We start from the raw sequence: 14,228 nt of genomic DNA on the forward strand, positions 1-14,228 counted from the left end.
TTACCTGTTGAACACTGGTGTATAATTCATATGCAGTTTTATTTCTAAGAGTGAATGTGTACATATGTTCTATTTGGTTTTTGATTTACATTACTTGTCTTTGATTTGTATATGCTTAGTGTGTTCGTAAAGGCCTAATAAATATTGTGATATATATATATTTGCTGACAAACTTGAATTATTGGTGGTGTTCTGTGTGGACTCATTTTTGCCCTCGACCACTCTCACACTTTTCCTGAGACTTGGTCTTGGCATCCTGTCACCATAGACACATATCTGTAGCATACTCCAACATCCTAAAGAATCCATGTTCGGGAGCATCCCTTGGTCGGATCATGCATAGACATAGGGTGGCCTATGGTGAGCATAGGGACAAAATAGCAGGGATTAGAAAATAACCTTCTGAAAGATCAGCTGGTGATTTAGGATATTAAAGATGGTATTACAGAGGTTTTTTTTAACTAACAGAGGAGGAGGAGCTGAGGTTCGATGCTATGAAGGTGGATCTTGAGGAAACATTTATTAAAAAATCCAAAGCACTTCAAACCTGCAGGGGTAGGGAAGAGGAGGAACTCAAAAAGAGTCAACTTGTAAATTCCTCAAGGCATAGTGAATGCAGGTTGAGCACAGTCAAGGCACAGCTCCACAGCCTTCTTACTTGCAAAGCAGGATCGACCTTCTTACAAGGCAGACAGATATATTGAGCAAGCAAAAAAAAAAGCGGATGAATATTAGCAAGACCACTTCAAGCAAAACAGATCATTGATGCAAGCAATTGGGGTGGCGGGGTGTGGGGGGACAGCTCCTTGGTACGGTTGGAACTACAAACAAAAAAAAACCTAGATGGAGTCTTACTGCTAGTGATGACATGGGAATCAAAAGGCAAAACTGGAGGGCCCAATCTCTAATGATAAAGTAAAGAGGGTTATTAAGACTCTTAAAGTTAATAAGAGTGTGGGACCCAATGCGGTCCCTGTGCGTTTTCCTTTGCATTTTGCAAATCATTTAATGGTGAAAATGACAGAAATGTTCAATTACGCAAAACAGGTAGGATCCAGGGAAGAGGCTCACATTACTTTTATACCCAAAGAAGGCAAGGACCCCACGCTGTGTTCATAATATCACCTAATAACTCTGAGGACCCCAAAATATTTTCTAGAATCTTGGCTAACAGTCTGTACACTTTATTGGTGGATCTGGTGGCTCCAGATAAGGCAGGCGTTGTCCCCTGGAGAAGTGCGGGAAGTCGAAAAAGCATTCAATCACATAGATGGAAATTGTTTAGAAGGGATCTGTGCAACTGGATTTCCAAAATCAGCCATGTGTGGGAAGAATTTGAAAGGCCAGTGGGCTACGGTGGTGCTTTATAGAAGATACATTAAATAGGTATTTAGGAACGTACTCAACTCAATCTTGTACAAATGGGTAGGTCTAGGAGAGGATTGTTAACCCAGGTCACACTACAAGAAGTCATGTCATAATGAATAAGTGCAGAACAGGGTGACATAAACCAGGTATGTTAACTTAACGCCTGACTCAGATTCTTCCAGATACCACTGCAGGTCTTCTGGAATCCATTAGGGACACAATCTTCTATGCTTGGTCCAGGTGATGAAGACAGAGGGGTCGCAGTGAGAGGGTTACTTTGGTCATCAGGATTTAGTTTACCTTGATTGTGGTGCACAGGAATCTGTTCCAGTTAGCTTCCAGTTAAGACTACTGGGGTGCAGCTTCCCTCAGGACACCTCAGTGGATTAAAGGAGTGTTCCACGGTCATGCAGCGACAGGTGATCGTACAGCGACAAGCGCAGAAGTAGGTCCAGTAGATCTTCCCTTGAATAAAGATTAATTAAAATGTTGGAGCAAGAGGCTTGTAGCGTAAACTGAAGATCTGCAAAGTTCCAAATCTCTGCTCAGAACGACGACTGCAGTGAGATAGCCCAGGAGAAAGCTGGTCAATTCAACAGTTGGTCCAGGGATGCCTCCGAAGGCCTGTATCCTTGAGCAGGAGACGAGACTGGTTGTTCCCACTGTCCTGGGGTCAAAGCACCAACAAGGGTCTTTTGAGATCAGGCAAAGGAGCATTGCTTCACCGGGCCAATCACTGGAGTTGATGTTGGTCAGCTGCAGGGGTCATCAGCGGGCTACCCTTCTTAGAAGTCTTGGTTGCATCGATGATCTGATGAACAGATGCAGGAGCCCTTCTGTTATCCAAGATTCAGGCTTGGAGCAAGCCCAAGCTCACCAATGGTAAGGGTCTACAACACTCATGCCAGGGTTGTCCAATCATGAACAACCACTGGTCATCACATCCATCCAGCAATGGACTTTCGGGTACCAGAGTATGTGCACTGGTACCAGACCGTCTCAGCCCCCTCCCCTGGCTCACACACACAAAGCCTGCTTGCCCGTGAAAGCCACAGCTTTTGGGAGAGTCTAATTCTGGGGAGTCCAAGAAGAAAAGCAGCTGGGCATAGTCTGCGTATGTGTAGAACCGTACCCCATGCTCCTGGATAAGGTCTGCAAGCGGGCGAAGATGAGGGTTAAAAAGGAGAGTGGATAGAGAGGACCCATTGGGAACGCCACAGGTAAAAGCCAATGGGGGATTGAAAAGGAAACAAACAGTTTGTGTACACTCTGACAGAAAAGATGTAAACCAAGCTAGGAGAAGGCTTGTAGATTCCTACCCTTTACAGGCATTAAAGCAAGATGCTATGGTTGATCGTATCAAATGCAGCAGAAAGGTCAAGAATGATTAAAACCCTGACCTCTCTGCGGTCCTGGAGTAGGGGGAGATCATCCAGAACAGAAATCATTGACTCTGTAACACTGGCTGGACAAAAACCTGATTGGAATGGATGTAAAAGCCTGGGATTCAAGGTAACGAGACAGTTCAGGGGTCACAATAGCTTCCATGAGTTTCATGATGCAGGGTAGCAATGAGATGGGACGAAGGAGAAGCCACAAGTGCATGCTTCAAAGTAGCATGAATAATCCCCATGGAGAAAGACACATGAACTGGTGTTGTGAAGAGCAGAATAACCTCCAGTGGCAGAGACTGGATAAACCAGGGAGGAATAGAGAATGCCGGGGAGGATGATTTAAACTTTGAGGCCCTTCATGGGACCTCCTTGATAATATCATCTGAGACTGGTTCAAAGTTGGCCATCCTGGATTCAGTCAGAGAGGCAGTCTCTCAGTACTGACAGTTTACCCATAGGAAGGAGAAAAGGGCAAGGGAAGTAAAGCAGAAGGCTTTACTGACCTCCAAAAAGTCTGGACAGGGTTCAAAACAAGCAATACGAATGTGGTTACATAGAAAACGAACCAAGTCCTCAAAATGTTTGGATTTTGGGGGAAGTGGTAAAGATGATCAAAGCCAACTATGTAACACCAATGGCCCAAGTGGGCGTCAATGCAGTCTTCTCGCAGAGATTCCCTCTGTGCCAGAAGACAAAACACAGGTGCCCACTCTCCCCTCTCTTTTGTGCTCTAATTATGCAACCTTTTTGCTGCACAGATGAGAAAGGTGGGACACATCCACTGAAATGGGCGGGGGGAGGAACACAAAATCTGCCTATTAGTGTAAGATGTGCTGGGAGTGATTAAAGCCGTAGAAAGTTTCTCGAAGGTGTCCGGCTTTAAGGTTAACATGGCGGAATCTGAACTACTTAATCATACGCTTTCAGAACATGAACAAACTGACTTTAGCAAAAGAATTAGCAAATCTCCCTGAAATATCTACGGATACTTAACAAGCCAAATGTCCAGAATATACAAGGCAAATTACCCATGATTGTGTGAACAAATAGTCCAAGATCTAAGTAGATGGAAAATAGTAGTTTCATTGTGGGTGGGTGTAATGGCAGTAGTAAAATACTCTCCCTCGCCTTCCAGATTGCCAAGAAAAACTTGGTGACCTGGCAAAAAGAAATACTTAAATGTACCTGGTTTAACTAGAAAGCTTGTATTAGCAAAAGGATGCTGCTCAATCTTCAGGAAAGAGGCGGTGTTACGCAAAGTTTTTGTATGCAGTACCCTCTGGGACCACTACACAAGTATTCAGAGAGACACTTATACTCAAGGTTTCTTGGTAAAACACTTATTAATTTATTACACAATCATTTATAAAGTATTCACTAAATGAGGCAACCAATATCACACAAAATTAGACTACAGTACTGATTACTGGAAGTAGGAGCAAAAAGGCATAAGATAATAAAACTAATATTATTTACTCTAAAACAGTGCAAATAGTTTGAGTTCACCAGAGGACTTGATTCAATGCAATAGGTAGGCCAAAGTCAATGAGCTAGTGTCTTGTATAAGTAAAAATGGTTCTGGTATTTAAAACGGAAAAGTCTTCACCACGGTTCTTAGAAGTAGTTCACGGAAGAAAGGTTTGTATGTCGGGTCACAAGCTGACTAAGCCTGCAAGTTGCCAAAGTTGTACGCACTTTCGCAGTGAGAGGTAAGTTCCCTCGGTCAGGTTTTCACAGTACCTTATATTGAAGAAAAAGATGCAGCTTAAGACTTCGTTTCCTGGCAGTTCCTGCAGATCTCGCTGTTCCTGAGCCTCAGTCGTGGGGACAAGAGGAGGACGTTGGGGGACTCCTGCACGGGGACGGGTCGCAAAGCTGGCAAATTGGCAAATCTTCGATTCCGGTTGCTGTTCTTCAAGCACACAAGCTGAAGTCCTTCCTTCTGGTTAATCCTAACCAGCTCAGAGAATGTTATCCAGGTGGCTTACGACTTGATTGGTCCTACCAACTCAAAGGAAGAAGTCGTCCTTGAATGACTTCTCTGTTGAGGTGAACTTTGCGATTCGGACCTGCAGCAGGGCTCTGACGGGCAAACCAACGGTCAAGTAGTTGCAGCTGCCGTCCTCTTCCAGCTCGTCTTCGGTTCTTTCGTTCCAATGGTCGACTCTGCTTTCCAGTCCAAGAGACTCACCTTTTAAACAGTTTTCTCCCATTCATTCCAGGCTAGCTGTCACTCACCCAGCAGGGTGGCTGTCGTTGCCGGACAGTCAGCCAGCCAAACACGCAAGAGTGCATTTGGGTCTCTTAGGAGACTAAGCACAGGGAGTTTCAGGCACCTCCCTCACTTTCTGCCCACCCTAGCCACTCGGGCGCCAGAGGCGGTCTTCAGTCTTGAAGCCCGCAAAGGCGTTGGAACAAAGGGACCAAACCTAGTTTGGCGTGCAGAGACAAACACTAGAAGGACCTTTCCCAAAAGAAATGGCCAAAAAAGAAGACCAGGACCTGTCTAAACAAAGGGGGCTCGGATGCCATCTTGAGAAACATCGCTCCTGTGATTTTTAGCTACCGGTGTTCGCGGTCGGGAAAAATCATGGTAGTTCGTTGTAAAACCACTGCCACCAGCCATTTCGATAGGAAAGGTTAGCATTTGACTGCTACATAAGTTTCTAGACATAAGGTATTCTCGGTAACCCCTCCAGCACTCTATTGTAAGATAGTGTGTGCTGGCTCTAGGAATTTAAAAAAGACTAGCAAAGTCAATTTAACAGTACTTTCTCTGGGAAACAGTAGTTTATCCCAGAGAAGGTATTGAACCTTGGGACAGCCTAAAAGGCTTCCCTGTGTCACTGCACTGAGGGTGATGTGTGACACAAATAAAAAACATGCCTATGGAGTTGTCTAAAACTCCACAATCAAAAGAAATAAACACAGAAAACAAACAGAATTAAAAAGTACAGAGTCCCAAAGTTCAGCAAAAGTGCTGGGGGCCTCTATGGTAGAGAGGAATTAGCACATTTTGAGAATTCTCCCTAACAGGCTGGAGGAGGGTTCTGAATTGGAAATGTACAATGTGACCCAACAGTGGATGCACCCTGCCTCAGATAAGCCATGGCTCCTTACAAACCATGGTACTTAAAAACTGCCTGTTGTCTTTGCCAACACTTGGCCAGCCTACCCTAAAGACGTCTAGGCTCTTACAAATTGCCCATTTGGGAATTGTGACGTTTAGGATACTAAGCCTAAGTCCCATCTCCTCTACCAAGGGGAGGACATTTAAAGTGTAGGGCCTTATAATTGTAAGGCTGTGTATTGTGTTTTGTACTTCATTTTAACTGTTATTTTCATATTGTTCTAATAACTAGCTTTTTCTCAACTTACTTTGCTACACTGCAATGTTGTTGCTGATCTTATTTTGTTTAAGGATAAAGTGTTGATGTTCTGGAGCCAAAACACCCCCAAACGTAAAAGTGTATATATTATTGTGTATGTTTAGTGATTTACTTACCTGTGGGTTTTAAGGCCTAAAAATGACTATTTCTTTTTTCATTCTGCCGAACTTGTGCTATTAATAGTGATTTGTGTGTGCTTAACTGAACCTTTCGCCACTCTTACACGATTCTGAGTCTGCTCCCTATTGGTCAGTCACACTACCTTGATGTTATGGCTATACATTGCCTTTCCCTGTTCACCAGTATAGGGTGGCTTCTGAGAATCTGCCCACATAGCTGATTCTCAAAATTGATCTTAACAATCAGGAAGGTTACTTGCACTCCAGCCATCTTTGTGCCAAAGGCTATTGGGATTGTGAGCCTTCCTGCAGACGGCTTGTCACTCACCTGAGAGCATGCCGAGCATCAGAACGGTTTAAGTTGGAGGTCATGCCACAGTAGGTAAGTGTTCCCTGGACGAACTGTTAAAGCAAACATTCCTGTTGGTGAAGATAGGGTGTTGCTGCTAACCGAGTACAGGGAGATACACACTCACTGTTGAGGGCATTCTGATATTTTCCTGCTTCCAGTGCGTCACTGATTGCTATTGTTGGATAACAGCAACATTGGTTTTAAAGTGCACCAAAATGGCCAAAACTGTGGTAGCAAGCAACACAAATAAAGTGCTTTAGTAATAGCCGCAATTGTGTTGCATATCTCCTCAAAGACTGCAGCGTTTGGTGTAGGAAGGTGAGGACTAGTAAAGCAAATGTCATCAGGGTTGAGCTGTTACAAGATATTTTTGTTCTATGTGAAAATGTCCCCTTGGAAAAAGTTGCCGGGTAGGCGATTTATTTTCACTGCACCCCTAAAAGCCTTCTTCCACATATTCCAAGACATTATGATTTACTATTATAAGCCCAGTCCTAGAATATTTGGGACAAGTGCTGGATTTTCCTGAGAGTGCAAATTTGTGGATTTTTCCAAGGCGACTATCTCTGGAAACCAACATTTCCAGCTAGAATAATACCAGTGAAATTCATCTTTGGTCTAGAATCTAGAATAAGACTTCCGTAGCATTACGTTTTTGCTCGTTTGGATGTAAAACACGTCTAACGTGGTAAAGGGCTTGTCCCCATATTAAGATCACAGAAGTGATAGGTTTCACCAAGAGATGGCTGGTGCAATACATGATCTAATTTGGTAGTTTAAAATAAAACTTTTTTGTTTTTCCAATACCTAATTCATTTGTGTCTCCTACCTGTTTTCCTCTAGTGTGATGAGCTGTTCCAGGACTTGGAAAAATTGAAATCCCGACCTGCACACCTAGGTGTTTTCCTACGCTACATTTTCTCCCAGGCTGATCCCAACCCCTTGGTAAGGCATCGAGAATGCAGCTAACAAACCTGATAAGCATGTTCAGCAAAGCACCAAATGAATCAAGATGGTAGTTCTTTGTTTTCTTCTTTAGTTGAGAGGAGAACATGGAATTGCATCAGCATTTTTATTTTAGTGTATTTTACCATGGTACCGTTATATCTGTATGCCACTTCATTTTCTCAATTCTCTCTCCTCGTAATTTATGGCATCTTACTTTGCTATCTTTTTACTTGTCTCTGCCAGTCATCTTTGTGTCATTTATCATGAATGCATAATTGACATTTTAATAAAAGACATGGCCCATCCATTGGGAGGGCCCTGGTCAACCATGTCCACAATATACTTAAAATAGCTTAAGCTCATCCCAAGCCCCTCATGCACCTGACTTTACATATACTTTTACAATGCAACAATCTCCACCTATCTATCACCCGCTTGCACACATCCCATGTGTCGCTCCAGATTTTACTTCCAACAGGCCTCTTCTTCTCACACCTTTTTCTGGTCAGTGCACCCTAAGCAGACTAAGATCCTGCTGTGCCTAAAAACAATAAGAATGTGTGAGGCAGATCCCCACTAGTACTTTGTAAGGTAAACTTTATCACAATGGAGTTCTGCTATGTATATATGGTATTCTTTGACTCACGGTCTCAAGTATTTTGTAGAATTAAAAGCTACTTGCAATGCTGCCAGCACAGATCATGCTACAATATTAGATATGACATGATTGCCATTTTAAGGGTAGGTAATGTGTCAGTTCCTTGGTATACGGCCTTTGCTTGTGGAACTTCCATCAGTTCCTACTAGATGGTTTACAAAAGGATGTTGTTTCCTAGAAATATCTTTAAAAGCATGTTTTCTCATGATTCCTTCCCCACGCTTAGACCAACTCCTGCTTATTTGCTAGTAAGTCACTCATTGTACTTGTTAGTCTTTGTCCTGTTCTCACAAGAGTGGTTTCGAGAAAACCTTTTTAGCATCATAAAAAAGTTCAACTTTGGCTTACTTTTGTGGATCCAACAAAAAGTACAATGCAAACAATATCAGTTGAGCAGTATTTTCTCTAACCTTTTGCATTTGTTTTGAGGTTTCTCCTATTGAGATCTCACTGCTATTTTGTATGCATTAAATACTGCCACTTCTGTGTCCCTGCTCTCCCTTAGTCCAAATTTGTTGGCTGGAAAAGTGCCATTTTATCGGGGAAAACAGGCAATTTAGATGTATTAACAACTCTACAGCCAGCCTCCTTCTGTCAAGGTTTCCCTTTGATCCCCCTCATCTCCCTGTTATATATATATTCAGTCCCCAGTTGCCTGTTTTTCCACCTAGTGGTCTGTTATTTAAATGTTTTTTTCTTTTTTTTGTTAGTGTTTTGATCTTTTTCTATATACTCTGACACTTGTATTTCTGAAAGCGTTAGATTTCTCCCTCGCTCCACACTCCCTGATGTGTGTTGGATCCGCTCTTGCTTGAGCACACGGACTATAGAATAATACACAATTAAAGGGTTGACATGGTTCACCTTCAGCAGAGACACCTACTGGACTACGAATACATGCTCAATAAGATATAAAGCAATGAGGGATCTTGCATTAGACTAGACTTGAAGGGTTACTATTTTGGTCAGGAAAAGCCTTCAGTATACCATGGGGAAAGTTCAAGATCCAGAAGGCTGAGCAGCCAGGCTCATCTCAAGAGGGGTCAACGTGAGCAGTAATGTTGTGACACAGAGTTTCAGAGTACAGTTATTCAAATAAACACTTACACTCAAGATTTCTTGAGAAAACAAGTATTAATTTATTTCAGTCAGTTATATAAGCCTTCTTGAGAAGGGAACAATATATGTAACAATTAAAAAACACTTAGTTTCTCTTAAATCAGATGATACCCATTGGGGTTGGCACATAGACACTTCCTAAAACCTCAGGTGACTTAAATAGCTAGGACACTGTGAACATTGATTTATCACTGGTAGGTTTAGAGCAATACTGAGTTTGGTGCAAAAGATAGGATAGAGGAATAAAACAAAGGTTAACAAATAATTCAAAAACAGGTAAGTACTTTTGAAACCTTCCAATGTTCAATAAATTAACCCTTTCCTGGGGACAAAGATAAAGCACAGAGTCAGAGGTAAGAAGAGTCACTCAGGGTGCCAGGACAGCCAATGTTAATTGGACAATGTCGAGAGGAGATGAAGATCTTCTTTGCAGGTAGGTAAAAAGTCTTGCACAATGTTTTTAGAAATGTTTGTTGAAAATAGAACACTTGAAAGGCCACAAGCTGAGAGGCTTGTGAGGGGCAACTCTGCAAAGGCAACCAAGACAAGTCTCAACTGAGAGCAAGTAAGGCTACACCACAAGAGGTAAGTTCTCTTAGGCTTAACAATACCTTTGATTAGAAGAAATGGTTCCAGCTGGCTTCTTTTCCTGTACAGGTCTGCAGATCCTGATGTTCCTGGACCTCAGTCGTGGGGACAAGAGGGAGGACGTCTGAGGACTCCAGCACTGCAATGGGAAGGACAGCGGCAGCAATGGGCATACTTCAATTCAGCTGCACTTTGCGGTTTCACCTCCTCACGTCTGACAGCAAATAGCAACACTGTGGTTCTTGGATACCCCTTCAGACTTTCCTTGCATCTGGGATCCAGCACTCTGTTGAGGTGGCTCAGGCTTGGTCAGTCCTGCTTCAGGGAAGTCCGGACGATCTCCCTGGCGCTTGGGTCTGACTTAAAAGCGATCCATTCAGTTTGGTGTTCCTCTTCCTGGCACTTCACTTCCAGGAACAGTGGAAGTACAGCCAGCTTCGAGAGGATGTCCAAACGAGTTCACTTTGAAGTTGATTGGTCCCACCAACTCAAGGGGAGAAGACATCCTCGCAGGGCTTCTCTGGGCGAAACAAATTCGGAGCTTCAGCACAGCAGCAGGGCTTCGGCGGGCAAACCAACGGTCCAGGAGTTGCAGCAGGCGTCTCTTCCAAGTTCTTCTTCGATTCCTTCGTCCAGTGGTCGACTCTCCTTCCAAGCCAAAAAGCCTTGCCTTTTATGCAGGTTTCTCCCATTCATTCCAGCCTAGCTGTCAATCACACAGCAGGGTGGCTGTCCTTGCCGGACAGTCGGCCAATCTCCTTTGGGTGCATTCCTCTAACCAATGGGATTAAGCACAGGGAGTTTCGGGCACCTCCCTCACTTCTTGCCCCTGCCAGACATACTGGAGCCAGAGGCGGGCTTCACTCGTGAATCCCACCAAAGGCAAAACGAAGAAAGGGAGTAAATCTCAAGAAGGTCCTTTCCGACAAGAAATGGCGAAAAAAGAAGACTGAGTCAATTTTGATAAAAAGGGCTCCCATGGATGCCTTACTGCAGCTGCAGACGCAGCCCGCGGTAAAAACACACAATGGTAGAAAAAAGTAAACCACTGCCACCGGCCGTTAATTGTAGAAAGGGAAACATAAAAATGTTACATGAGAAACTAGACAAAGGGGATACAAAGTAACCGCTCCAGCACCCTCTGGTAAGGTAGTGTGTGCTGGGTCTAGAAAGTTACAAAATGTATGTAAAGTGAATTTCACTTTACTGCTCTTGTAAACAGTAGTTTCACCAAGAGAAGGTATTTAAACCTTTGGGATATCTAAGAGACTTCCCTGTGTCACTGCACTGAAGGTGCTTTGTGTCACAATGCAAAGATGATGCATATGGAGTTTGTCAGACTCCAAAGTCAAAAGCAACAGAGTACAAATCACACAATAAAATACATGAGAGAGTGGGGAAAAATCTCTCTATCTCTCTCTCTCTATATATATATATATCTATATATATCTATATCTATATATACATATATATCCTTGAGTCCAGCAAAAGAGCTGGGGGTCTCTAAGGTAAAGGGGACATTTTTATTTATTTGTATTTATTTTATTTATAAAGCGCAGCCAGGCCCGGGGGCATATGGGCGCGTAAGTTAGATCTGGTTACAGTTACAATTTAAAGCAGTCAACAATGGTTACGTTACAGTTACAGATAGGTACAAACATAGTATTTCTATTGCGTACAACTATACATTAAATTGCAGAGTGTGCCGGCAATAGTCTAGCGTGCTAGGTTCAGGAGGTTAGGCTGTCGTAGAGTCCAGATGGTGAAGCCAGCACTTCGTGTTGTGTTTGAACAGGTTGAATGAGGATTCTGCTCTCAAAGGCACGGGGATAGTGTTCCATAATTTGGAAGCTTGTACAGGGAAGATAGCTCCACCCGAGTTATGAAGTTTGAATCTCGGTATGGTCATAGTGTTAGTTTGTGCTGCTCTGAGTGGTCTTGAAGAGGTGTGGGGTGTAAGTTGGTTAGTAAGGTATGCTGGCGCAAGGTTAGCCCTGGCTTTGTGTATGAGGGCCAGTGTTTTCAGGGATATTCTATGCTCGTCAGGGAGCCAGCGTAGTTTACGTCTGGTCTCAGATATGTGTGCCTTTTTGGGAATGTTGAGGGCAGCCCTAATGGCATTGTTTTGGACAACTTGCAATTTGTTGATATTTTTGTGACTAGTGCCCAAGTAAAGAGCATTACAGTAGTCTATTTTGGATAGGACTAATGCTTGGGCAAGAGTAATGCAATTGGGTGTGGAGATGAACGGTCTACATGCAGTGATCAGCTTACAGGTGTATGCGGCTGATGATGCTACTGCATTAGTTTGTTTGGAGAAGGATAAGGTGGCATCGATGTAGATACCAAGGGTTTTAGTGTTATTTGACACAGGGATGAGATTGCCATCTATGGTAAAGGCTTTGAATGAAGGATTAAGATTTTTGAGTTTGGCATGAGTGCCCAGGATGATCAACTCGGTTTTTTCGTCATTGAGACACAGTCCATGATGTGCCATCCATGCTTGTATTACAGAGTAGATTTCATTGAGGGTGGTGTTGTCAGTTTCGTAATCACCCGTGATAGGAATGAGTATCTGGGTGTCATCCGCATAATTGGTATACGTGACACCCAGATAGTCCAGGATATCGAAGAGGGGTTTTGTGAATACATTATAAAGTGTCGGGGACACGCAAGAGCCTTGCGGGACTCCGCAGGGTACTGGTGAGGGTTCGGCAGAATCCGTTGGAGAGAAGACCCTCATGGTTCTGTTCGCCAGGAAGGAATTGATCCAAGCCGTGGCTGCGTCTGAAAAGTGTGCTGCAGATTTCAAATGGTGACAGAGTGTTTGGTGGTTGACCAGGTCGAAAGCTGCTGACAGGTCAAGCAGTAAGAGGAGTGCAAGTTTGCCATTGTCTTTCAGGGTTTGGATCTGGGTAGTGAGGTCTATTAGTGCAGTTTCCGTACCGTGTCTCGGTCGGAAGCCTGATTGCCTAAGTCCTAGGAGGTTGTTTGATTCTAAGTAGGCCTGTAGTTGTAAATAGGCTGCTCTGTCCATAATTTTTAATAAGAACGGTACAGTCGTTATCGGCCTATAGTTAGACGGGTTGGCTGGGTCAAGAGTAGGTTTTTTGAGAAGTGGAATGACCCAAGCGTCTTTAAGGTTGTCAGGTACTATTCCAGATTTGAAGGAGGCATTGATGAGGTTGATAATGAATGGTGCTAGGTCGTGCGCGGCCGCTTTGATGATCGGGGCAGGGCAGGCATCACCTTGGCAGTTTGAGGGTTTAAGTTTCCTGATGATGTTTTCTACTTCCCAGGTTGAGAGGGGTGAAAAGCTGAACGGTTTACAGGTTGATATAAAGGTAGATGGTTTTTTCGGTAGTTGTTTATAGTCAGGGTCAGCTAGTAGTAAGGATTTCTTTGCGTTGATTTTGGATTGTAGGCGAACTATTTTATCTAATAAAGCCTTCTGAATATTGCTACACCATAGTGTGTCAGTAACACATTTGTCTATGGGGGCAATGGGGGATTCTAGTTCTTTAAGAATCTTAAAGAGTTCTTTTGTGTTGGATTCCGCTTGTGTAATCCTTTTATTATAGGTATCTTTTTTAGCAAGAAGTATGGCTTCCTTGTAGCTAGAGGAGGCTAAGGTTAGCTCAGTCTTATTGTATACTGTGGGGTGTTTTTTCCAATGAGCCTGGGCGGTTCTTTTAGTTTTGCGTAGTTCTCTTAACTGTGGCGTGAACCAGGTGTTAAGGTGACGCTGTGGTTTAGGTTTCCGCAATTTTAGAGGGGCAATGGAGTTCAGTGCTTTGAGTATAGCTTGGTTGTAGGTATCCACTAAGACTGTGGGGTCAGCATCTGAATCAATATTATTCAAAATAGGGAGTAGTATAGGTAGGAGTTTGTCAGGAGTAATATCTTTCTTGTTTCTCGTGCAGGTGGCAGGGGCGATGATAGGCACCGGGAGGGGTGTGTTGGCTTTGATAGCAAAGGTTAATTTATGATGATCCGACCAGATGCAAGGGTCATTGGATAGGAGGTCAATAGGGCAGTTGAGGTGGGAGAGCCAGTCTAGTGTTCTGCCTTTGATATGAGTGGCTTCATGGATAATGTGCGTATGACCCAGTTCAGATAAGGTGTTGGCAAGGTCATGGGCGTTAGTATCCTTAGGGTCGTTGAAACCAAGATTAAAGTCCCCAAGTAGGATTGTTTGAGAATTTGGTTTGGTATTTATGGTTATAAGTGATGCAATATCCTCTATAAAAGAGGAAATGGGTCCTGGTGGACGATAAATAAGGTGCAAGGTTG

At 43.4% G+C, this 14,228-nt stretch overlaps 1 protein-coding gene across 3 annotated transcripts in view; it reads left to right on the forward strand.

Moving 5' to 3' along the window:
• ARHGEF11 (Rho guanine nucleotide exchange factor 11) overlaps positions 1-14,228 on the forward strand; it is a 1,841,770-nt gene that overhangs the window by 821,329 nt on the left and 1,006,213 nt on the right. For all 3 annotated transcript variants that reach the window (XM_069604553.1, XM_069604546.1, XM_069604551.1), the window contains exon 13: positions 7,466-7,567. In XM_069604553.1, coding sequence (XP_069460654.1) covers positions 7,466-7,567 — 102 coding nt within the window. The remainder of the gene's footprint in view (positions 1-7,465; positions 7,568-14,228) is intronic.

The sequence above is a fragment of the Ambystoma mexicanum genome, chromosome 1p (assembly GCF_040938575.1).
Source record: "Ambystoma mexicanum isolate Mex_15411 chromosome 1p, UKY_AmexF1_1, whole genome shotgun sequence".
NCBI lineage: Eukaryota > Metazoa > Chordata > Amphibia > Caudata > Ambystomatidae > Ambystoma > Ambystoma mexicanum.